The sequence below is a fragment of the Anguilla anguilla genome, chromosome 3, assembly GCF_013347855.1.
Source record: "Anguilla anguilla isolate fAngAng1 chromosome 3, fAngAng1.pri, whole genome shotgun sequence".
NCBI classification, from domain to species: Eukaryota; Metazoa; Chordata; class Actinopteri; order Anguilliformes; family Anguillidae; genus Anguilla; species Anguilla anguilla.
The window spans coordinates 24984218-25009880 of record NC_049203.1 but is presented as its reverse complement, the minus strand read 5'-3'; the positions used below and the strand labels follow the sequence as shown (position 1 = coordinate 25009880).

Below are 25663 nucleotides of genomic sequence, written 5' to 3'. Positions count from 1 at the left end.
GTCATGTGTCAGAGCTGACCATCTCAAGGCTGGAAATACTTTTTTTTTTTCTTTTTCTCAACACACAACCCATCACCATCGCCTACATCCTCAATGGCAGTTTGCCGTTTTACTGATACTGAGCGATCGTCTTTAAAGCGATTGCTTAAAGATAATCTTTTCCTGCATAGAGGGGTCTCTTTCAAGATGACATTTCCCCCATCCACTGAGCATGAGTATTAATGCGGTGGCTGGAGGAGCATGGCACTGACTTTATAGACGTATCGGTCACCAAATATGTGGCCGTCACCAAATCTTAACCTAACCGAACACTTACGGGACATTCTGCAACAGCCTTTCTCCTCATTGGCTTAGTCTGAAAGTGTATTCTGAGTGTATTCCCCATGTAGAATTCCAGGCACTGGTAGACCCTGTCACGGACTCGGCCACACATGGCTGCCTGACATACTATCAGGCGCCATTACGGCTCACTACCTGTACGTTGGCTCTGGAATTTTTATGGTGCTTCCGCCGGTCGCGTGTTTGGCTGTGGAAATCCTCACACCCTTTTGCGTGTCTTACCTGGCGATTCTGTGGCAGGGGACATCTCTCTGCTGCTGCTGCTGGCTGTGCAGCTGTCATTTCTTGTATCTCTGTGTCGGTTTTTCTGCTCGCTTGTTGTGGAATTGACGGCCGCTCTGTTTCTCCCTCTCCCCGCAGATCTGAAGAGAGAAGCCAGCATCTGTCACATGCTCAAGCACCCGCACATTGTGGAGCTGCTGGAGACATACAGCTCAGACGGGATGCTCTACATGGTCTTTGAGTTGTAAGTGTCTCTTCTGTTTTACTTCACAGTGCATGAAGAGGCAAGGAAGGTGGAAGCCAGAGGGCTGCTGGGAATTGTTGGCTTCCTCTTGGCGGAGACTTTGGGCTACACGAGCCGTAGTCCTTTGTCCGCGTAGCTGGGATGGCTGTGTGTGTGTGTGTGTGTGTGTGTGTGTGTGTGTGTGTGTGTGTGTGTGTGTGTATGCGTGCATGTCTGTGTTTGTGTATGGATACACATGTTCCTCAGCAAACCCATGTGTGTAGTGTTTTTGCATGTGTGCATGTGCATTTCTGTGCATGCTTGCACACGTGTCCAATGCATGTCTTCCTGCATGTGTGTGCATGTTTCTCTGGGTGCATGTGAGTCAATGAGAAAAAGCAGGATACCCCTGTACATCATTCTCCAATTTCTATTAAGCTCACATCGTTAATCATCCCAACCCTGTGTCAACTTTTTTCTCTGTATGAAATGCAAATGAAGTGTGCATTAGATTAGCAAGAATGGTAAGGCAACATTAATACTTTTTTCTCTGGTTAAGAGGAGATATTGCTCTGTTGATCTATGAATGTTTACGCTTTGCACAGATTATGCAGTCTTCATCATCCTCATCATCATCACAAGCCTGTCTCAAACATGAGTAATAACAGGAGTCTTATTATCCAGCCCGAGAATTCACTCTCCTCACATTTTTATCACAGTATCCGCTGTTTCATTCTGGACGTACAGAGCGCAGAGTGGAGTGCTATGGGAGTGGAGGGGGCTGAATTGGCCTGGAGTGGAGAAGAGCAGCTGTAATTGTGTGTGTACGAGGTGGGGGGGGGGTGTGGAATGGAAGGCGTAACTCCAGCCTGAGGGACGCGTCGCCGTAGCGAGGTCGCGACCCCCCTCCGACTGAAGAACGCGGAGGCGGTAACTGCATTAGGGCACGTTTGGACAGCTGTGATTGGATTGGAGAATTGGATTTGAGTCGTTCCTGTCCTGCGGGCTCCTCTCGCACCTCTCCTGTTCAGTCCGGGGATGCTGGGAGATGGAATGAGAGGGGAGGGGGCAGGTCGGGGGAATGTGGCGTTACGAGGCTCGGTCAGAGGTGTCGCGCTCGCTGCCGAGGGCCTGCGGCCAGGGAAATAAGAGGCCTTTGAAGCCTTGTACGTATGAATGCTCTCTCCTTCATTTACCACAGCCTGTGCCTCTTCCCGAGGGCCTATCTCGCTCTGACCTGGGCATGGGAGACGGGGGTTTCTTCCCGGAAAAATTAAACGTGAGGGTGCTTTTGGGGTTTGCGGGAAATTAGGATTACTAAAAGCTCAGTTACTTGCATTTCTGACCGTTTGCCTATAATGTTTACATCTGTTACAGAACGAGATATGCAGTGTCATCCTATCTTCATTTACAATGATTAGACCAAGAAACATGAAACCTTCTAGTATTCGGTCACTAGATAGTAAAAGATAAATGCATATTGTTTATAACCTTTGTTATTTATCCGCAAAACAATTCTGCCTGTTGTTATAATTGCTTATTAACTGCATTTTAGATAAGAGGAGAAGGAGGGTGTATGGATAGTGCATAAGTTTACTAACAAAAAAAACCCTAGGATACCTGCAGTTTTTAGTATGGCCAATTGTAAAGGTGTATAACGTTTTTGGAAGAAGAGGGAGTGGCCTATGCTGTAATAGAGAAGGTGTTTCTGGGTATTACAATTATGGGAATCAGCTAATCAAATTAAGGACTGCGTAGTGAGGGGTGTGGTTTACCGTATTGAAAGGCAGCATGCCAATTTTTCCACAGTTTATCGCATAAAATATAGATTTCTACCCTGTGGTTGTTCTGTTACAGAGTTTATGTTTGAAATGATGTGGCAAAGCTTCTGTTAAACGCAATGTGCATCTTTAAAAATGCGTTCCACTCGGGCTATTCCTCAGCCAACGCCGTGAGAACGATTTGGAACCTGAAAGGAACTCTTACGGCTTCATCGGGAAGGTTTTCTTGGGAGGCTCAATCTAAGAGTTGCATCACGTTCCTGAGTTTGATTGCCTTTTCGGCGGTTGGTTGTGCGATCCAACGGCGGCCTGCCAGAGAGGATCCGTTATGCAAGCAGAAAACACAACGCTGCCCATTTCAGCTGATAATTAGGGTATAAAATGGTCCGTCAGAATAATCATCTTTGATTATTGCTTTATTTGGCAGGCGCCCTTGCCCGGAGCGGTGTTCCGAGCTTTCGCGGCAGACAGTACGGAGCGAATATTTTCATGCGAGTGCAGACCTCGGTGTGCTCAAGAGCCAAAGCCACCGGCTGTAAAAAGGCCGCTCGGCTTCGCAAATTCACAGTTCCGCAAATTCCCGAGTGCCGAATTTCCTTGAATGGTACGAGAGTGCTGCTGTTTTGAAAGTGCGAGAAATGGAGAGCTGAAGATCATGGCCTGGTGTGAACAGCTGAGACCAGCAGCACTTAATGAAGCCTAATTAAGAGGACAGAAGGTGTTAGTTATCATCGGAGTCTCTGCCCTGTGCTGAAAAGAATTTTTCAGTTAGATGCCACCAGTCTTCACTATGGCTATCTTTTTTTTTGTTTTTTTTCTTTCCAATGTCCTGTCATTCAGAATATAATTGTAGTAATACCATTTAGGAATGTCTTGTGGAATATAATCCATATGTGGCTCCAAGTTGGCTAAATGCACTCCAACAAAAGACTAAACATGAGTGGTAATCTGATTCTGTTTCAGGGCCAGACTTTATTTTTTGAAAAATTATAGGGGGAGGGGCACATATTACTGCCTCAAAAGTGTTCAATTATTCCTTAATATCTGCTGAATCATTACAGAATGTCTCGTTTCATCTCCTTGGTGAATGATTCCTGTCAAACTGCTGAAAGGCAGTTTTTGTCATGGCTTTATTAATGTCTGTAATGCTGAGAGATATGTGCCCACCCACCCCCCCCCCCCCCCCCCCCCCCCAAGCCACTCTGCTCTTCACTGTACTGGAGATGATGAACTGATCTCTGAAAATGTCCAAAATTTCTATGCCTCTGCTGGTCACAGTCCTTTAGTCTCTTAAGGTATCATTGTAGAATAATGGTTAGGTAACTGGGTGTGGAACCCGAAGGTTTGCTGCCCAGGCAAGATACTACTATTGTATCCTTGGACAAGGTGCCTAATCTGAAGCACTTCCGTATATTTCCAGCTGTGTAAATGGATACTGTGGATAATAGATAAAAATGTATGCTGTGCAAGTCTCTTTGGGTGTGAATGTTTGATAAATGACTGATGTCTCTATCTCTCTCATTTTTCACAGCATGGACGGGGCGGACCTTTGTTTCGAGATTGTTAAAAGGGCGGATGCTGGTTTTGTCTACAGTGAAGCAGTTGCCAGGTAAGACCAAGGTTTAATTTCATTCCTTTTCTGCACTCAATGTGGAGTGGCAGCCATTTTGCACCACATTTTGAAGGTGAAAGATACAATGCTTTTATAGGTACTCAGATACCTGTCTTTTTAGTAAAGAAATATCCAGTTCCAGTCTTATGTCAGTTTTAAAGTCCTGGAAACATGAATGATTGGAAAGCACCGTGTAATTGTTCACTTGAGACCTGTCACCCAGAGCCTGTGTTGTGGACTCGGGCTGTGGATGACAGATTGTTATACAGGAAGTATAATTTGTGACTATAAGGCTACAATTTTTTTTTTTCATGCAAGCCAATTCAATCCAGTTCTTTTTTATATAGCACGTTTTACAGAGACATTGTCACAAAAGTTCTTTACAGAAAATCAGGAAGTAGGGAAAAATCAAGGCAGGGCCAAACCTGAACCTCCAAAATTCCTCCCCTCTATATCTTGGGAGGAATCATGTGGCCAACCTGGTGTCAGTAATACCTAAATGGTAATAGACAAGTACAGTAACAAGGAATCTATCAGTGCAGATAGACAGAGTGTTTGGATAGATTATTGCCTGAGGTATTAGACTAGCTGATAAAAGAATTTCAAGCAAAGAAGTAATCCTGTACTGACAGCACCGCAACACATCACAGAACAGCAAACCGGAGCGTTCACATACAGTGAAAAGGGTGACAGCACAGACAGCTTTGTGGTCCTCATCCACCGTTCCTACACATCTTTAACTGTAGGAGGGAGGGTAATTTAAAGGTAAATTCTGAACCTACGTTTAAAAATGGAAGCTCAGAGGGAGATTATTCCATAAGACGGGACCACTGGGAGAAGGCTTTGCCTCCCATTGTAATTTTAGTTATTCTGGAACTTTCAAATATCTAGCACCTTGTGTCATCAAGTCATCTTGGCGGAGAGTATCGAATATGTAGTCCACTAACATATTCTGGAGCATAACCATTAAAAGCTTTATAAGTTAAAAATCTATTAAAAATTGACGGTGGAATATAAAAAATTTAAAACCCTTAATAGAGGAAAAAGTGTTCCAAAAAAAGAGGCCCGAGATCATTTATTTTATTTTAATTGGGCAGAGAAAACTCACCTATAAGTCCATTCCTGACTACAAAACAAGTTTTGTTTTGTTTTCTGGACTGCAGCACTAAATATCATGTATTTTGTTGTATTTTGAGTAGGACACATGTACCGCTTCTGTAGCAAAGGAGCTCGGTTGGGAGAAAGAGTCATTCTTTCCAACGTTCTTGAAAGGAATATTTAAAAAAGGTAGCAGATTGATGTTTAGTTCAGCATGTTCCAGGAGGTAACAGGTTAAAAAGTAACACCAGACAAACGTGAAAGCACTGTGTATGAATTAGTTTGTCAATTAGGCAGAGTAAAGCTTGTCAATTAGGCAGTTTCTTCATGGAAGTAAGTGATAAAAACTGATAAAAATCAAAACATTGTAGTTAGTTGCTATTAGTTCAGGATTTAAACCAGCTTTTTCATGTTCTTTTTAAGTCTTGCATGTATTCCCCTGCTTTTTTGTCACACTGTAGGACAGCCAGCGGAGGTAGGTTTAGAAAAGCTGATAATGGTTGTTACTGTCACTGCATTTTTCATACAAAAGTCTCATACTGTCCACATCGTACACTGCCATTCAACAGAGAGGAAACGGAAATATATAATCTCGAGTTCAGGTGAAGGATGAATGGACTGGCAAATGGCTTGAAAGGCAGGAAGGGAAATTAGGCTCTTTTCTGAAATTGCAGGGCAGAACATAGCTGCTTTAGATATTCCAGTTGATATTCATCTTCAGTGCTGCTCATATTTATGAAGTCTGTGCTTTTTCTTTTTTTTTTGGATACACCGGTTTGCGTAGATTTAGAATATTTCCACAATGCTGCGAGGTGTTTGCGTGCTGTAATGAAGTGCTTTTAGGTTCAGTTCAGAGAACGTTTGAGAGTAATTCATCCATCTGATAAAAAATAATGAAGCTGTTCTCAGCCAGGTGGAGGACAATGTTTTACTGTTAAAGCGAAAACAAAGGTTGCCGTGTATAAGGAATTGCCAGTGTCAGTGTTCTTCTGCTGCTTCAGCCATTTAGAAGCAGGCAATTGCTTATTGCCTGCTTCTTATACCATTCACAATAGGTTTATCACATCGTGCACCATTCAATGCTTAGTTTAATGGTAGGATTCTACACATTAGGAAGCAAATCCATCGGTTTTGGTTGTTAAATGTTGTAATTATGCTGTATTCTGCACCATAAAAAAATACTTAAGCAAAATTGGGTATAAGGGAAAAACGCATAAACGTCCCTGACGTTGATTCTTAAGTATGCGCATAAATGTATAACCGACGATCAATCACAGTCTTGCGTTTTCGTTGGTTCTGCCATTGAGGGTTTTCAGTCAGAGATAGAAAAAAAAATACTGTGTGATTTTTGCAGTATAATATGATGGAAAACATGGAGTGCTTTGTGGTTAAATAAAGTCACGGTCAGATCAGATTGAACTTCATTTCATGAAGGAACTTCATCTGCGGCACTCAACACATTTAAGGCGATGCTTGCTGAAGCAGTCTTGGGCAGTTGCTTCCCTGCCTTGTTAAGCAGCTTCCATCGGGGACAGCTACCTTTATAGGCGTCAAGTTAATCTCTCACAAATGGAACTACCTATGAAAGATACACCAGGTGCTGCCTGAAAATTGACCCAATTAGGGCACCGTAGTCAGCACCATTCTGTGATGCCTTTGAATAGGGACATCATTTCGTGTTCTACTTCCTGTCTGGTGCTGGTGGGCCAGCAGGGAGCAATCTTCCCAATTGATGTGTCAGTGACGGGGACACTGTGCTGTAGAAGATGCCGTCTTTCCCATGAGACCTTAAACCAAGGTCCTGACTCACTGTGGTCATTAAAGATCTCATGACACTTATCGCAAAGAGTAGGGGGTTCCCCGGTGTACTGGCTAAAATCCCAGATCTGGCTCTCACAAAAACTTGCCACCTAATCATCCCCTGATTCAATTGGTTAAAAAAATGTCCTCTCCCTCCAGTGGAGCTGCTCAGTGGCCAACAATAGAGGATTGTGGTTGTACTGGGCAGCTCCCAGGTGTGAATGTGTATGAGTGTGAAGCAGGGCATTCCTGCAAAAGAGCATCCATGCTCAGCGAACCTACCCTGGGTAAATAAATGTTAAATAAAAAATAAATATGCTGTCTTATAAGTCTGAATTCTTGGTGAAATGGAAGGCAACCAAGATACCCTCTTCTTATCCAGTTTCTGACGTGCGTTGGATGTGGGAGGGAGTTCAGTAGCGGCATGTAAACGCTTGACTTTATGTATATATTCCTTTTGCTGCATTTTGTTTCATTTGTGTCTGCAGCTGTTAGGCCATTAAGTTTGAAAGCTGGCCAAGTTAGTGATTTTTGTCCTCAAGCACCCCCACAACCCCCTTTTTTTCTGTTTGCAGTCACTACATGCGACAGATCCTTGAGGCTCTGCGCTATTGCCATGACAACAACGTCATTCATCGGGACGTCAAGGTAGGTCTCTTTTTTTCTTCCTCTTTTTGAAAGTGTGCAGATTTTTTGCACGGTAACCATTTCCTTATGCAGTTTTGGGGAAAAAAATCATTAAAGTGTTACAGAAAAAAACAATGTACTCCTCATTTTGTGAGGAGTAACTCTTGGTGCTTCCAAACTTAGTGGTCTCAACAGTACCAACTGAACAATATTTCAGCAAAAAATGGTGTGTCCGCTGCAGGGCCAGCAATTTTGTGTTTTTGACTTCTTAAATTCAGGCCGCTTTATGGTTAGCCCCTGCCCCACCCCAGAAACAAAATGCAATATGGTTGCCTAAGTGCTCATCATTGGATTGTGTTCTGTGTATGTTTGAAACTCTATTGAGCACATCAGTGAAACTCATGCTCCTGACTTGGAAACTACCCCCCAGACCACCCATCTGTCCCTCAGAGGTTTCCGAGGCCATTTTTCTGTATTTGGCAGTGACTTGGCAGTCTGTGCAAGCGACAGTCATGCATTTACACTCTGCCAATTACAATGTTCCTTTCCGTCTCTCAAAGGCCGAAAGCAGCATGTATTATGCAGGACCCGAGGACAGTCCCCTACCTCGTCTTTGTCTCTCTGTTTTTCTACTGGCCTAATTGATGTGTCTAATTGAAGGCCCTTGGTAGCGTGATGGAGAGAGGCTAGAAGTCAGTAATTAGTGCTGGGCAGCTCTCTCTCTCTCTCACACATACGCACACGCACGCATACGCATACGCACACGCATGCACACGCACACACACACACACACACACACACACACAGACATGCAAGCCCTTCTGTTGCTATTAGGTAAGCACTATTTTTACACTTGGGTCTCTCTGAGGGAGCTGAAATGAACCTGTTGTATGCCATGCAGTCTTCTGCTGTTCACCCTCTCTGTACTCTGCTGAAGCTCCCCCTGGACAAAAATAAAGTTATTCTATTCTACTTATGTTTTTCACTCTTCTGCTCTTCCCCCTCTCTTTCTGTAAAGTTGTATACTTTTGCACAGCTTTGCCTTGTTTTGGTGTATCATTCAGTGCATTTCCCAAGCAGCTCTTGCATCATCAGCTGATATTATTCAATTGTAACAACTGTTTGCTTTTATCTCTAGACGCCAAATTAAGCCTCATTTAAGTCTGTGCCAATGCCAAAGGTTTTCATTTTATTAATTGAGTCTATAAACAAGATTATATCTCTGATTCAAAACAAGCAAAGCGGAAAAATGTTTCTGTGCTAAATAAATTCACTGTTATAACAGTATGGGGAAAAACTATCTTTCTTTGCGGACACTGAAAATTCGAAGTACCATATTCCTTGTCAGCGATTTCTCAGAACAGTCTACTGTAAGAAGAACATAATCTGATGTACCTCAGAGTAGTTCGGGCTTGCTCTAAGTGCTGGCTGAGCTGTGTAGCTTCAGTATTGCTGCTTGGAGTCTGGGTTCTGCAAACCTCAGGTTACTCATGTTAGATAGAGTTAGTGAACACTATCTATTTACCAGGCAGCTGCAGTTTACTGAAACACCTGGATATCTATTGGCAAAATGTTACATGTATACCAGGGATTATCTGGTTATTACTGTTGGTTAAGTTCCCATAACTACTGTACCAGGAAAATGCAGTTCATTGAAATACCAAGAATAGGTGTGTTGCTGTTCTTGTTCTTGGCTTGAAATGGCTTGAAGAGGCTAGTGTGTGCTCCATGAAGACTCCCCAAATGATGGTTAAGCTACAGTAAATATTTATGCACGCACCTGACAGTGGCTAAGATTCGGCACATCTTGTCGAGGTCACTTGGAATCGCCGTCCTTGTTGAATATTTAACAGCGGGCATCAGCATAAGCATGCCCGCCCATGCGTGAAAGTCAGAGTCGTCATTGCATTTCATTTGAATCCCGATGTGCATTTCTTCAGAAAGCTTTTGTTTACTTCTGCGGTCGATTGCAGAAGCCCAGCCCACCACCCTTAAACAGACTTTGACAATTACATCTGTTTCTATGTGCTATAGGCAGTACAGCCTTATAAAATATCAGCTTATTCACTGACCTATTACCAACAGCTATAGGCTACAGAACGCTGCCTCCAGTTCTGTGTTTGTTATATTTTATTGGCCTTTATTTAAAAATGCAGTTTCTGCTTGTGTACCGCCCTCTGTTACCATAGTGCCTTTTTGTGTTTTTCTTCTTATTATTTTTCTTTTGAGATTTTATCCTATTGCATACCATAATCTCAGGCCAACCCAACATAACTGAGCCAGTCCCACTGCAGGAGTATAGAAGCAGTATGATGCAGAAGCAGTATGTGACAATGAGGGTCATCATAGCTAGAACCGTCACAGGAAAAAGTTTGTCTTGGAAATGCAGAGAAGCAAGGAAATAATGACACACCTTGAACTGCCTTGCTGAACACATTGTTCAGTACAGACAAATCCCGATGGGGTAGATTTTTTTAACTTCTTAATCTTCATGGATGGCTCATTCTTTAAACATAATATATTTGGAAATTATGAGGTGAAGGAATGAGCAATATTTAAAGCAGGATTAGACATTAGGCCTGTCGGCCATATTTCCTCTTGGCTACTTTGCTGTAATTGCATATTTCTTTAGTATCTTCAGTTGGAACAGTGGAACAAATCGTGTGAGCAAGGTCTGTGGTGTCTTGCAAATGTTTTCCACAGTTTTCTGTTCGATGAGTGAGATGCTCTGTCCCTTCCAATGCCATTTGCTACAGTTAGCTTTGTTCAAAGTGCCCTTCTCTGCCTGGAGCACATGTCATTCTCAGCCAATTGGATGCCAGACAGATAGTCATGGAAATTTGCTGTTGACCAATCGCCCTCAGTGGGGCAGCAGCCAGGGCAACTTACAGCACAAGATGTTTGCTCTATGTTTGCATTTGCTTGACAAGACGGCGCTCCTTAGATTGGAAAAATTACACCTGACGACATAAGTGAGAAGAACTCTGCTCTAGTTCAATAAGAAATGTATATGCTCTAATATATATTGCTCTCAACTACTTAGCCACAGTGGCATCTCTGTATCCACAGCCCACCACACGTCTGTGTTGTCCTGCAGCCAGTTCAGAGTCATGACCATCTTACTTTTCGAGGTCTCCATCTGCTGTCCCTTGAACGACTGCCTCTCCACAGCAGGAGATGAGACATGTGGTGACCGCCTGCACAGTAGAACAGAGCAGAGCACTGGGACGCTGCCAAAGTGACCCCCCCCCCATCCCCCGACACAGGCAACAGACAGGTCCATGACAGGCACAATAGTCAATCCAACGATTCTTTTTTTTTTTTTTTTTTTTGAGTGAGTGGTAGGGTATTATAATGAAACTAAGTCCACCATATACTGAAACAGCCAATACAGAAACTACAGTAGTTCATTTGTATATTTTAAATGATCATATAGACGACCGCTAACGAATGATTTCACCTACGACAGGGATGTGCGCAGGAATAAAAAAATCAGCTTGTCATGGGGGGGCCAAAGAAAAGAGATTTGAATGATGTGAGTGAATGCCGAGGCAGGGGGAGAGGGAAATGTATGATGACAGGTAGCAAACGGACAATCAAAATTATCATTATCAGCAGCTCTACCTTTGTTACTGTGTTGTATCCTATATGTCCAAACTTTGTCGAGTTGGAAAAACATTAAAAATTTAGTTGCAGCTGTTCAAACATTGACGGTTTATAATTGCTAGCTTGCAGTCATTTATAAAAACAGTGCACTTCCTGGCATGTTGGCCTAGACTTGCATGAATAGTTGAAGTGACAGTGCTCATGCCAGCCACAAAACTGATGGCATGCTGCAACGGACCAATGGCCAGAAAGGCAAGGACTGCTGTTACTTTAAGCTCAACTGTGAGCGTGCAGAAACTTGTTGTGCAGCTATCCCACAGACCTCCTGCAGCACAGCATGGGATAGATGCAGCTTTTTTTGGCACTCCTCAGCAGTCTGGTCACAGAATGTATGTCACACTTAAAAATTGGAGTTTTATACCTTCTGCACCTGCGGCGAGCAATTATGCACTCCATTATGCCTACAAATTGAAATAAAGAATAGTCATCCAAGTAGAAACGTGTCAAAGTAAATATAACAGAGTTTTTTCTGTCTTACCAAACAGGCTAATCCTTCTGAGCAATTTATCAAATCTTTCTTTAATCGTCTCTGCAAATAGTTCTTCTTATTTCACAGCAGCATCATGCACAAATCACTTAATCATAGCCACTTTTATATTAGACCTGATACTGATACATATGTAGTTGAAACCAGCCTAATTAGTCAATTTCTATGGTTTTGTATAACGTTTTCGGGAATATTCACATGAATGTTGTTCTTGGTGCATCATGGCAACTACGGAAACATAATTAAAATTACAATACAGCACCCCGGGGACCACAGTTCAGAACAGTCATAACAACAGAAGTAAATACAGGAATTGAAATTATGTTTCATTTTTTTTTTTTTTTTTTTTAAATGGACAGCATGTGATTTAAAAAAAGCATTGATTGGGTGGTTTTGAATAGGCTCATTGCATTGGAAAGCCCCGAAATTGGCAATTCACCCTACGCTGGGCTGCCACTGTAGACCTGGTCTTACCAATCCATCACGCGGCTGTTCTGTGACCACTGGGAGTGTCTCTAGCAGCGACAGTTGGGAGGGAGGGAAAGCGCTGCACCGTGCACCAGCACTTGAATTTTAGCAAGCCCACGTTGGGTTTTTTTTTCTCTTTCTAGATAGTCAGTGAAGTCATCCTCACAAAAATGGACACTACAAACATTAGCCGTTGGGGTTATTGGAATATTGTAGTGCCTGTGGGCCTCCAGAAATGAAACCCATGTCTTGTGGGTTTCTTCATTTTTTGGAAAAGAAAAAAAGGTGCTGGTTTTTCTTCATCCAGAAAAGGCACAATGTTCAGGCATTTCCAGCTTATCTTGCCCACACAAAAGTGGCAAGAGCATCATTTACACAGTACAAGTACACCGGTTGTGGTATTTTAGTGATGTTCATTGTACCCAGTTAACCGCGCCCACTGAAAATCTGGCGTTTAGCCAAGGTGGAGAAAGAAAGTCAATCTTGCTACTGGCTTTTCTACATTTTCTTTTGCAAGAATCATCATTTAAAACATTTCTGGGTCATTTGTGAATGCAAATAATTATTAAAACAGCACATCAGCAAAGAATCCTCAGATTTCAGTTTCCTGACCTTGATCTTGTCCCCAGCCATATTTCCCTTGCCTCAAGGCCCTATATGTAATCACAAAATCATTGTCTTAAGACATCTATGAAATGCTTGATGGAAATTCTATTGCAATGTCAAATTGAAAGCATGACATTTTTAAAAAGATAAGGTTTTTAAAAATAAAAAAAAATTTAAAAAAATGTTACCACACTGAACAAAAATAACCTGAGAATAGAACTGTGTGGCAAAATGTTCCTTCAAAATTGCGCTACTGGTTGGTTGCTGAACTTAGCCTGGATGAGGCTACAAACAAATGTCCTGAAACAGAGCATACCCCCTGGAAAATCTTCCCATAACGACATTCACTGTGTTGCTGCTGGAAAATGAGGAGGCGGGATTTACAAGGACCGTTGGTTTTGTGCGTGCTTGGACAATGCTCACAAGCCCATCTGGAGATCTTCGGCCAGGTCAGTAATGCAGAAGCTGCAGGCAGGCCTGCTCTCATCAGCAGCAGTTTTGTCTGCAGTGTGAAATTTAAGCCCTTGCTGGTGTGGTGCCGGCTTCTTCTTCTGATTGATTCACAATTAGATTTTTTTTAATGTTGGTCTGTGGAATGGTTTTGAATATCTTCTCTTATGCATTAAAAATGAATCAGAGAATAAGAGTAAGATGATTAAGAGTAGAAGAACCAATGTTTACAAATGTGAAATATTTATTTAAAATCCTATATTTTAAATTAAATAGCTCTGAAATCTCTGCAAAGTAATCATGTCTGTCTTACTGATGTGTCGAAAAGGATCTCGTTTTATTGCTTTTTTTGCTTATGTGATGTAGAAGTGATACAGAATGGATAGTAACAGGGATGACTTCTGGGTAGAATGAAGTGGCGATAGAACTACAGGACTGCTATGTGGCAGTGAATGAAGATGCATTAAATTGTGATGTTTACCTGAAAATAGCAATACCACTTTCCCTTCTCCAACAGTCATCAGATGACGGTGACACAGCAAACTCACCCAGGAACTGCCTTTACATTTGCAACTTTATCAAAAACCATGCTCACTATCACGTCCGATTTAGAGAAAAATGTCATGCTTTCCATTTGAAAAGCTAATAAAAAATTATGTCACCAAGAGATTCTGAGGACAGTGGATGGGTGCCAGACTTCAAAGTCTTCCCTTACAAAGATGGAGTATATGGCAACATATAGAAATTAGATATATTTACAAGATCAGAATAAGATGTTTCAATGCTTCACAATATATAAACTATTATTTGAATTACTGCCATTTTAAGATATTGGAGTATTTATGTTTAAAATGCATTGCTGTTAAGTATATTCATCATTATTTTTCAAAATGTCAACATTTTTGCAGTATTGTATTGCAGTATACTGCATTTTCATATACAGTACTGTGCAAAAGGCACCTGTAAAAAAATGCTGTACAGCTAAGATGCTTTCAAAAATAATGAAATGAAAGGTTATAAATATATTTTTTTTAAATAATATGAAGAGCAGTAAATAGTTAAAAACTAAATAAAATCAATGTTTGGTGTGACCACCCTTCGCCTTTAAAACTACATCAATTCTCTTAGGTACACTGTCCTGCAGTTTTATAAGAAAATCGGCTGGTAGGTTGTTCCAAGCATTTTGGAGATCTTGCCACAGTTCTTCTGCAGATTTTGGCTGTTTCGCTTGTTTCTGGCTCTCCAGGTAATCCCAGAGACCCTTGATCAAGTTTTTATCTGGAAAGTAGTCTATTACTTAAAATATTACTTTATTTAACAAAATACAAAAATGTATCTGTAAAATTTCATTTTTTGGAAAATTCATGTTTGGAAATCTCAAATTTGCTCTTTTCTACTGACACACAAATGCAGAAAACAAAAAATAAACATCTAAGACCAAATATATACTATATATTATATTTAAAAATCTAGGGTGCCTAAAACTTTTGCACAGTACTGTAAGTGAGCAGTAAGTGGTGGACCATGCCATGTCCAGCACAGTGAGGAGCACTGAGAGGCAATGTAGTTGCTGTTGTAGAAGCAAAAGGTTCCCAAACAGTGCATCAGGGCTCGTTGTGGATTATGGGAGGGAATGAGGTGGGTGACATGGAAAATTGATTACTGTATAAAATACTCTTTCCAATAGTCACACCAGACAAAAAGCATGCACTGATCGAGTTACTGAGTTGTTGCGACATGTAGAAAAATAATTTTTATTTCCATTTTTTAGCATATTACAGAATACATTTTACAAAGTGTCGAGTCTAGACAGTGTTTATCATTAAAGTTTGCTAATTCTCTTGAACCGCTGCTGTAGACAGGACTAAATATTAGTTGAAACAGGCCACCAAAGGAGAGGAGTTGTGACACTGATCATATCTAAACATGAGATGCTGATGACTTGTGCCCTGCATCATAGGTACTCAGATGTCTTACTGTGTTATTGGATATTTATGTTTCAAATAAGCATGTGCTTTTCCACTGCTGCAGAGCGCTAATGGAGGCTAAATAAGAAGCGTTATGTGCAGCGGGTTGACAGATCTGAAAAAGCAAATAAGTGCCCTCGGACAGGAAAATGTACCCACAGGGACTCAAGAAAAAACAAATGGGGCCATAGTTCTTGAAGTACAGGGATTATACCTTTCTGAAGTAAGGCTTGAAGAGTGTGGTGTTGGTGTATGTGTCCTCATAAGCAAAGCAAAAGCCGTCCCACGTCCCTGTTCCACATCACAGGGATGATTCAAGCGCTTGCCCTTGGGAGCTGAGTACAGCTGTGGATGTATTTTCCTTCCGGAAAAATCCTTTGTTGTAATAAAATATGGATTCTGATACCAGAGCTCGGGCAGAAATGTGTCATTCACATTATGTGGTTTAATGACAAATCTTTATTTTTAAATAGAAACGATTGCAAAACATACAGCAGGATGTAGAATTTGGTCGGCACCGATGGCAAAGTGCAAGTGATGCCACAAAACTGAAAATATTTTAACTTTTCCCGCAGGCACAACTGCCAACTGGAAATTCAGTTCATGTCATTTGAAATGGGGCCTACACACAGAATTCACATATACATATTTGTGACTTCCCCCGTTACTACCCATTGTTTTCAATGGGCAGAACAGCACCAACGCACATGAGCTGTACATAGAGCATTGTGAGACTATTTAAAATTTCGATGCTACTTTCAGATACATGGATGTAACCAACCACTTGCCAAATGGAGAAGCATGAAATATCTGTGGAAAAAATGGCAAACTGTCTGCCAATAGAAGATTATCGCAGTGAAATGCATATTTGTTTAATTATATCTACTGGAAGTTTAATCAATATAGGTAATATTGAACTCAATTCATGTGTTTATGATTGATCACAGTCATAGAATAGCTATTGGCTAAATGTGCTCTTCGGATATAGCTTTCTGTGTGACCGTAAAGGCCAATCTCCTTCTCTTGGGTCTTTTCTTTGAGCATGTCTTTGCGGAAAGTTGAGCGCCTTTTTTTTACACTTGTGTTTCCCTGTGAAAGACCCATAATGCCCCTGTCATGCCATCAGAAGCCCCCCTTTCTTGCTGGGGTGACGGGGAGTGGAGGAAGGAACATTCCCCCGCCCCCCAGTTCTGCAGCGATTGGTCTGATCTCTGGCTGCCCACTTAATGGGGCAGAACAATTGGGAAAAGTGGTCATATTTCCAGTGGCAATTGGGCCAGCAAATGGCTAAAGCAAAATGCTGTTTTCATCCACACTGAAAGGCCCTGAAGTCTTCTGGAACACATTGGTGAATATTTTTATTTATTTATTATTGGAAGCTGAGCCACTTTAAACTTCTGTCTGAATCACAACAGAAATCTAGTCTGTCATTCCACTCAACAACCCCGATAATGCGTGTCATGTTATCATCCTGTAGCAAATTTTATTTGTTGGCATTTCTACTCGGGAAAATAGTATGGTGGCTATAGAATAACAGCACAGCACGTGGCTTGCTTGACGCATTTGTGTCTGCTGATCATCCGCGTTTTATTTTTTGTTCCAAACTGAAAGAGGGATTGCATTGTAAAAATGGCCCAAAATTGAGCTTGTCTGGCAGATAGTGTATTTTTTTTGCGTACAGGTGCCGCTGATAAAGAGGTTCGGAAAGGGCTATGAATGGAAAACCCGTGGACCGCTAAAAGCCATCAGTGAGCGACCGCCTGCACGGCCCCTGCATTATTAGCAGCTCTGAAAGGCCATCATCATGTTGAGCTGAGTCATTATGGCCATGTTCCAGACCACCTCTATCCCACAGTCCTCTGTCTCTTTCGAATGGCTCTCATTGCCCTTTCCAGACTGGTTGCCTAACTTTCTTTTTGCAGCAGGTCCATTGTCCTGGCTAGCCCCCCTGTGGCTTCTGCGAAAGGGAGAGAAACTAAAAGGGAGCAAGAGAGTTTATTATTATTATTATTATTATTATTATCACAACTATTTTGTGATGCATCTTTAGTTATTCATCTATAATATTTAAATTGATTTCCGTATGCTTTGCCAAAATCAACAAATGTAGTTCCTGCCAATAAAACAACTGTAAACTCAACTGTAAACTGTAAAAACAAATGTACACTCACCAGCCACTTCATTAGGTGACAGGAGTGGCACCCGGTGTGGTCTTCTGCTGCTGTAGCCCATCTGCTTCAAGGTTTGACGTGGTGTGCGTTCAGAGATGCTCTTCTGCATACCTTGGTTGTAATGAGTGGTTATTTGAGTTACTGTTGCTTTTCTATCAGCTTGAACCAGTCTGGCCATTCTCCTCTGACCTCTGCCATCAACAAGACATTTTCGACCAGAGAACTGCCGCTCACTGGATATTTTCTCTTTTTCGGACCATTCTCTGTAAACCCTAGAGATGGTTGTCCGTGAAAATCCCAGTAGATCAGCAGTTTCTGAAATACTCAAACCAGCCCATCTGGCACCAACAACCATGCCACGTTCAAAGTCACTTAAATAACCTTTCTTCCCCATTCTGATGCTTGGTTTGAACTTCAGCAGATTGGCTTTACCATGTCTACATGCCTAAATGCATTGAGTTGCTGCCACGTGATTGGCTGATTAGATATTTGCGTTAATGGGTGCAGTTTGCAGTTGAAAAGGTGTACCTAATGAAGTGGCCGGTGAGTGTATGTTTCAGAGATCAAGATGGACAGAAACAGAAACAGAAACAGAGACAGATAGACAGAGAAAGATCAAGAGCAACAGGAAACAAAGCCAAAAGAGGGAGGAAGAACTGGTTGCAACAGAGACAGGCACACATTAACTGTGTCGAGATTCAGTGACCACAGCCTTGTCATCGAAACAGGTTGCCGCAGAAAGACCCTGGCTAGATCTGTAGCGCACCAACAGGCTGCGTGCTCACTATGGCCTGGCAGAAGACAGACGGCCACTTTCTCACAATCTGCCCCTAGTACCCCTTCACCACAGACAAATGCTTCCCTAGATTCTCTGCACAAATTCATCAGTCGCGAGACCTTTAAGAACCAGATGAAATAAGACTCTCCTTCTGGGTGAAGAGGAGGTAGTCTAGCGCTTCTCTGCCTGCCGTCCATTTAAGAGAGGGTGTGGGTCTCAGCAATGATTTGCATTTGCTTATGCATTTATGTCCGCTCTGTGTTCCTTTGTTAATTTTGAAATGGATGTGTTGCGTGTTTGTGACATGTGTATGTCATTTGTTTTTAATGCATTAAAAGAACATGTTCTCTTGTTCTGTTGAACAAATAAAGCATACTTGAAAATCTGAAAATTTGACAGAGAGAAAGACACTTGAATTTTAAGTTCAAAAGAAAAAGAGAGAAATAATTGAAATGGAGAGAAAGAAGCACAGAATAGCAGGACTGTCCATGCTCTGTTTTGACCATATGACAGTGCTGCACTCTCCAGCCAGGCAGGCTCTGAAAGTGAGTCTAAAAGCCATGTTGGTGTGGCTGCAATGCTTAACTGATGAATGACTATCTGATGGACTAACTTCAGGAAATTAGACAACAGGCAGCAGTGCTGTTCACAGTCGCATTGGCCATGGTTCATCCAACAGCAAAGAACTGTCACTCTTTATAATGAACTTCAGTTTGTCGAGAAGCCTGCTGTACAGCAGATTGCATTAATTTCTGCTAATACTGTACCACTTGATGTATTGATTTGCTGTCACGGTTTTTTGATGGGCTGTACATTTGTCACATAATCTTTGATGAAGTCTAGTTCTGGGCTGGTTTTGTAAGTGAAGTATGCACGCAAAAGACCGTAGGAGCTGTCAGTACATATAACCCAATATTTTTATTGATTCCTTTTTAAGTATGTAACATACCATTTGTGTATAACTTTTATGAAATTGGGGGGGGGGGGGGTGCTGTTTAAAAAGAGAGGTGGAGGGGCCAACCACATTTTACAAATTATTTTCTTTTGATTTGATTATTATTATTATCATTTATTATTATTTACCATCTATTAGTAATATTCTAAAAATGAGCTACACTGTTTTTTTACAGTGAGTTGGAATTTATGTGATTCTACGTATGGGGGACTTTTTCTATCAGATAACCTTTATGTGTGATATTTTGAATGGCTTGATATTTAGACTCCCGGTAGGTAGTACTTTGTCCAATGTATGTCTCTCTTTCTATTTATTTGCTAGTTAGTTCATCTGCAGAAAGTAAAGTGGCCTGTCAATCAAACAGAATCCAACTTATATTAGCCTGAAGGCTCCTTAATTCCCTCTGCCTGTATCCTCATACTGCCAAGGAGCAGAGCCAACCTGTGTGTAATGGTGAAACAAGGCTAAGTTAAAGCTATATTTAATGAGGAACCCTTAGACATCTGAACCATTTCTGCTGCAATTATGCACATTACTATGACTGCTGTTGAAGACAATTGAGTTGTCAACTGTCTAGCACCAGCATAACAGTCACTATAGGCTATAGCATGCTTAATTGGTGATTAAAGCTTATTATTCATAAGTTTTGGAAATTAAAGCTGCAGCTAACGTTGCAGTCGATAGTAGCTCAGAACTAGATGCCTTAATTGGATAGCTTATTTGATGACATTATTTGGCAATGTAATTACCCTTTGGTCTGACAGTGCCCACGTCTTCATATTTTTATCTGTGTACCACAGGGCAGTGTTTCATGCTTGTGTGCAACATTAACAAGACCATTGATTCTGGCTCTGGGAATGTTTTTGCCCCCCTGCCCACCAACTTTTGTGAGGGGACAGGCACTTAACTGCTCTGTGGCCTGTGCTAAATGTTTATGTTTGAAACCTTTCTGTACGTGTCAGTGCCCTACAGACCAACCAAGTGGAATTATTGAAATAAATCCATTGACAGTTAATAACTAACTTAAGTCTGCATTTATTTTGTTGACTCACATAGGTATATAAGGAGCATATTTTTATCATTTGTAATATTATGTAATTTTTCATTACTACATTATACACTCAAATGTGGACATCCCCATTCACTTGTGTTATTTATGTAGTTTAGACTATTATCGGTGTCCTTTCTCACCCACTCGTAAACACACACTATTGCACACATGACCCCCCAACCCCCCCCTCTCTCTGTGGGCTCTCTAAGTGGCCATTATCTACTGTAACGTAAATATTAATATACTCCCATCAGCTGTAATGTAGATTATGATTTCCTGGTAGAAATAGAACGGGGATACTGAAAATGACTGGTGGCACTGGTACAGCCCTGATCACAGAATTCTAATGTTCGGTGGCCTCTAGTGTTCAAAGAGGCCCACTGCAGGCAATGACCCGTCCTTATTGTCGGTCCCTCACAGGAAGCTCCAACAGGAGGGCTGTCACTTGCACACAGTGCAATATTTCAATATTCTCACTTGCCATTGGTATGAATATAAAACTCTATATACCTCCACATACTGACTTGGTGCAGGAGAGTTTAATTGCTCCAAACCTGGGTGTGGCCAGGCCACAAGGCCATAATGTATGGCTGAAATTATCTGATTCATTTGTTGAGGACAATGCAGTAAGACATTGGTACAAAAACAGGTAACTGGTGTATTGCACGCTAGGTTTCTGGCTAATTCTGTATAGTTGTTAGGCAATTGGCTTCTAAGATTTCAGGTTTGAATCCCAGCTGGGGCACTGCCATTGTACCCTTTAGTAAGGTACTTCACCTGAATTTCTATATAAATGGTTTGCATGTTAAAAAAATAAATAAAATAAAGATTTATCCATATAAGTCACTATGGATAAGATCATCTGATAAATGCTAATATGTAATTTCAAACCTCTGATAGGCTTTTGTTTTCTTACTCTCTGGAGGAAGGGTGTATTGCTATAGGCGATGATTCAGAAGAGTGAGAGCACGGCAAGCTGACAGGAATTACCGTGAGATTGAGCACTAAGACCATTTCAACTGTGGTGATTATGGTGAAAATGAGCGTGGTGATGATTATGATGGTAGTGACGATAACCCTGACCATCTCATCCATCTGTTCAACAGGCTGAGCACAGCCAGCTATTTAGAGGGAGTTCAAGGTGACCAAGGATTGGTCAACCCACGGCGTGATGTATGGACCAAATAGCTAACATGCTTTTTTTTTTTTTTGTTGCTTTTTTAACATGCAGTTTTACCGTTGTATGACCTTTGCTTATCGCAGTATTTATTTCTATCCTTGGTTCCTCTGAAGTGTGACCTCATGTGTGTCCTTGCAAGGTGCAGAGACGAGATTAAGATTGTGGTCTCTGCGCAGTGCACTTTCTCTGTGAGTCTTTACAAATTCACCATTTTACAGGTCTTGGGTTCATATTTCATGTCTCAGCCCAAGGACCAAAATGTACCGCTTGGCTTATTGCACGAGAAAAAAAGGGAAAGCAGATCTCCTATTCTCATTGATTGATAGTAGCGTGTGGCTCGGGTTTTTGTTTTGCTTAATTTGTAAATGAATGGGATTCATTATTTCTTCAATAGCTCTGTCATGCCTGGCTGCATCTCTTCCTCTTGAATCTCAAAGCAGGCTGGCACCCCAACACCTCACTGCCTCTCATTTGGCACTCCTCCAACCCGCTGTAGCTTCATGTGCAAGCTTGCCGCAACCAATTCCTCAAGTTGAAAACCTTGTCTTAACCAGTTTCTCAAGTCAAAAGAACCAGTTGTTAAAAAACACTCTAATCAAATCAGTGTATTTGTAATAATAATAATAATAATTGTATAATTGGTTAGCATCAGTCAAACATTGTCAAATATAAATGGACTGTATGAGTGTAAGCTGTGTTTGCTCAATGCCTGGTTCTGTGTATAATGCGTGAATGTCCATTGGCTCTGACTGTAACACCAATGTGCTTTGAATCATCTTCACCATGGTACTTTGTAGCTGCAGTACATTCAGGTTTTTGTGACTTCCTGTCACTCAGCAGCCAATTTAGACCTTGGAACATTTAGGTTTGGAAACTCTTCGTCCAATCAAGGTCCTGCATTCAACATTTAATGCTGAAACACACCAAAAGCCAGCAGACACTGAAGGAGTTTCACACCCTTGGTTAACCTTTTAACTGTAGTGCCTTGGTTTAGCAGATGCAGTTGCTCAGAGTGTAAGGAACAACTGAGAATGTAAGATGCAATAGCATGCTGTGACATTACCACACTGTCTGCCCTGGTCAATTGGGTATCGCTCAGGGTATATCTGACCTATAGCTTGAGCAGGTCGGTGCCTCCTCAGGTTATTGGTATAGTCTGTGGGAGCAAGCAATCGTTTCCCTTCGCTTTTTCCATGCCTATGAGTGGTATGTTTGCCTGGACTACAATGGGGTTTGCAGACCTCCACATGTCCAATGAAAGAACAGAAATTCTCAAGTGAATTTCCTTTGTGTTCCTATGTGACTGTGACCACTATTGCCCTTTGAAAAATGTCTGGTACTTTTTTTGTAATGTAAGGGGAATAATATTTTATTTGAACTGAACTGGATTGATTTGTCTGCAAATTATATTTCCAGCTTGCATTTGTTTTTTATTTGTGTGGATTGCCCAATGATAGGTGAATGTTTTATTTTTAAATTATACTTTGTACATGGATGGTGAGTATATCCATGTTTGAATATCCTTTCAACAAGAAGCTTTAAAGAAGCTTTTCTATTTTATTGTTTTATTCTATTTTATTAAGGTTTATTAAGGTTATTATACAGATAATTATACATTTTCACAACATATTCTAGCTAACTGAAAGTGAAATACACAAATTACAAATTGAAATGATCTTCATAAGGAGAAGTGAAGCTATAGCCTATGGCTATTAACATCATTCCCCTTCCCTTCAGTTCAGCTGCCTATAGTTTTCAATGAGGGGATACTTCATATGCATAATTACATCCGTGTTAAGAACTTGTTGGACCTTCCACAGATACAAAGCACTAAGTATCTCCCAATGTGATTTCTTCTATGTATCACGGAATTTGTGTGATTTCTTTGAAGTATCCATGGAATCAGTGTGATTTCTTTCAAATGTCCATTGAATCAGTGTGATTATCATGGTTGAGTTAAAATTGCTTATGGACAGGAAGTACCCTCAGCAAGTCTGGACTTTAGGACACTTGATTGGACACCAGCATCACAGTGCAAGGGTGCAGTCCAGCCTGCACTGTTCCTGGAGGTGGAAATCTGTGGGAACATCGAGGGTCTGTGTGTGATTCGTTGGATTCGCTGATCGCAGGGGTCCGATTAACCGGTAAGTGGAGAAAGTTGTTGAGGATCTGCAGTGTGGATCTGCGAACCGAGCCGGACAGCAGGAAGAACATGACTGGGTCCAGGCAACTGTTGAAGGTGGAGAAGAGGAGCACTATTTCATTAGTTCTGTCCATCAGGCTGTTCCAGGAGCAGGATGTCTCATGGATCTGGGAGTATATGTAGATGCTGCGGAAGGTGTGGTAGGGGACAAAGCAGACTGTGAAGAGGAACAGGACAAAAAATGACTTCTTAGCTGTCCTGTTATACTGGAGGGCATTGGGAAAATCTGGATTCTGTCTGCTATTGCCCAGCAATTTGAAGGCAATCTTGCCATAGGAGATGACCAGGGTGAGGAAGACCAGCCAGAACAGGGCCACCAAGGAGTAGTTTATGTAGGCCTTCCATTCAGCCCCCTGCTTCTTCTTGTACTGGAAGCACTTGTCCGGGTCTTCACTGCCCTCGGAGACCGCTGCCATGGGAACAGTAGCGGCGATGGACAGGGCCCAGACCATCACACAAGCTACTGTGCTCCATGTGCTCTTTTGCCGAAAACGACTGCCAGCAGCCCTATGGACTCTGATATAGCGGTCAATGCCAATGAAACCTAGCAGGGTGATGCTGATGTACATGTTCATGTAGAAGACATTGCCCACCACCTTGCAAAAAGTGCGTCCCAAGGTCCAGGTGTTGTGATAGCTGTGGTACACTACTCGGAAGGGCAGGCAGATAACCAGAAAAAGGTCAGCAATGGCGATGTTGACCAAGAATACCCGTACTGAGTTTTTCTTGCCATGGATGAACAAGAACACCCAGAGAGCAAGCAGGTTCCCTCCCAGGCCAAAAACAAAAATTAGGGAGTACCAGAATGCCAGAGGGATACTCAGGGCAGTGTCATCCAGTTCACAGGTGGAGCCTTCTGATGATGGATGGATAGATATGTAGGAGGAATTAGGCACGCTTGTGGAGAACAGGTTTGTCATGATGCGTGTGAAGTTTCGTTCAAATGGTGAAATCATAAGTCCTGCACATGGAGATATTTTACAGATCCAGATTTTGAACAAGACGTTCAACCAAATGATTCAGTTCTTGCATCTGGGCCAAACCAAAGGTCTCCGAGAAACATCCTCATGACCAACAACTGGACTTTGCTGAAATGTCAAATAGTGGGGAAATTACCAGAGTACTTGAGACATTTGATGTGTAAAAAGTTATAGACTTATAGATTTCACAAAAGCACTAATCTTTCCTTTGCATTATCTTTTGCATATTTAAGAACATAATTAATCCATGTATGCATAGTATATAGGATAGCTGTCCAGAAGAGATGTTAAAAGTTTCGCTGGTAGCTCTATAATCAATCATAATGTAAAATGACTCACCCCTTTGTTTGTTTTCCATAAAGAGCTCTTCCCCCACTATTTCTGTTTCAAAATATAAATGACTTTTATAGGACAAGAAGCAGCTTTTCCTGTGTGTCGAGGCACACTGCTGTATGCATTTTGTTCCGAGATGAGCTGTTTTGTCTCCTATTTCTGTTCCATGTGGTACCATACTCCAGATTTACCTCTTGACTAGAGACTAAAGAGGTGCTAAACCCTTCCTGAGACAGCAGGTCTCCGTGTGCAGCACTTCAAAGCTGAAATAGCCTATAATGCTTTCAAAAGAGGAAGGAAATAGACTAGTGCTGAACCAACCGCAACCATCCAGAGAGTTCCAGTAACGCCCATCGACTTTTCTCTTGATATGACTCAGATCAGTCACGCCGGCGTTCATAGGTATAGTCCAAGAGTGAGGTGGAAAAAAGTTGCTGAATAAAACCTCATCACATTTTGTGATTTAAAAGGTTACCAGAGCAAAGATAAGGTGCTGTGTTGTCTCACACATAGGTTGAAGTGTACATATCATATGTTTTCCTTTAGATGTCTGTGATAGTTTGGTACAATGTTTTCTCATGGTAATGGTTGTGCTTAATTAACCGAAGTGTCATTATATGGGTACTCTGAATACCTAATGGTCAATGCCTTCTCTTACCCTCTTTA

The 25663-nt window shown here is 41.6% G+C and overlaps 2 protein-coding genes across 19 annotated transcripts in view; one reads left to right on the top strand and one right to left on the bottom strand.

The window, feature by feature from the left end:
• caska (calcium/calmodulin-dependent serine protein kinase a) overlaps positions 1-25663 on the top strand; it is a 159287-nt gene that overhangs the window by 86899 nt on the left and 46725 nt on the right. For all 18 annotated transcript variants that reach the window (XM_035407849.1, XM_035407833.1, XM_035407834.1 and 15 more), the window contains exons 3-5: positions 700-805; positions 4097-4174; positions 7651-7723. In XM_035407849.1, the coding sequence (XP_035263740.1) occupies positions 700-805; positions 4097-4174; positions 7651-7723 (257 nt within the window). The remainder of the gene's footprint in view (positions 1-699; positions 806-4096; positions 4175-7650; positions 7724-25663) is intronic.
• Positions 23013-25266, bottom strand: LOC118222340 (probable G-protein coupled receptor 34). Its single transcript, XM_035407850.1, has 2 exons — positions 25004-25266; positions 23013-24772 (listed from the first exon to the last, which is right to left on the bottom strand). Exon 2 carries the CDS (start codon positions 24638-24640, stop codon positions 23483-23485), a length of 1158 nt encoding a protein of 385 aa, XP_035263741.1. The 5' UTR covers positions 24641-24772; positions 25004-25266; the 3' UTR covers positions 23013-23482.

Excerpts from the sequence above, each read along its gene's own strand:
- LOC118222340 (XM_035407850.1), bottom strand. The coding sequence starts at position 24,640 with ATGATTTCACCATTTGAACGAAACTTCACACGCATCATGACAAACCTG.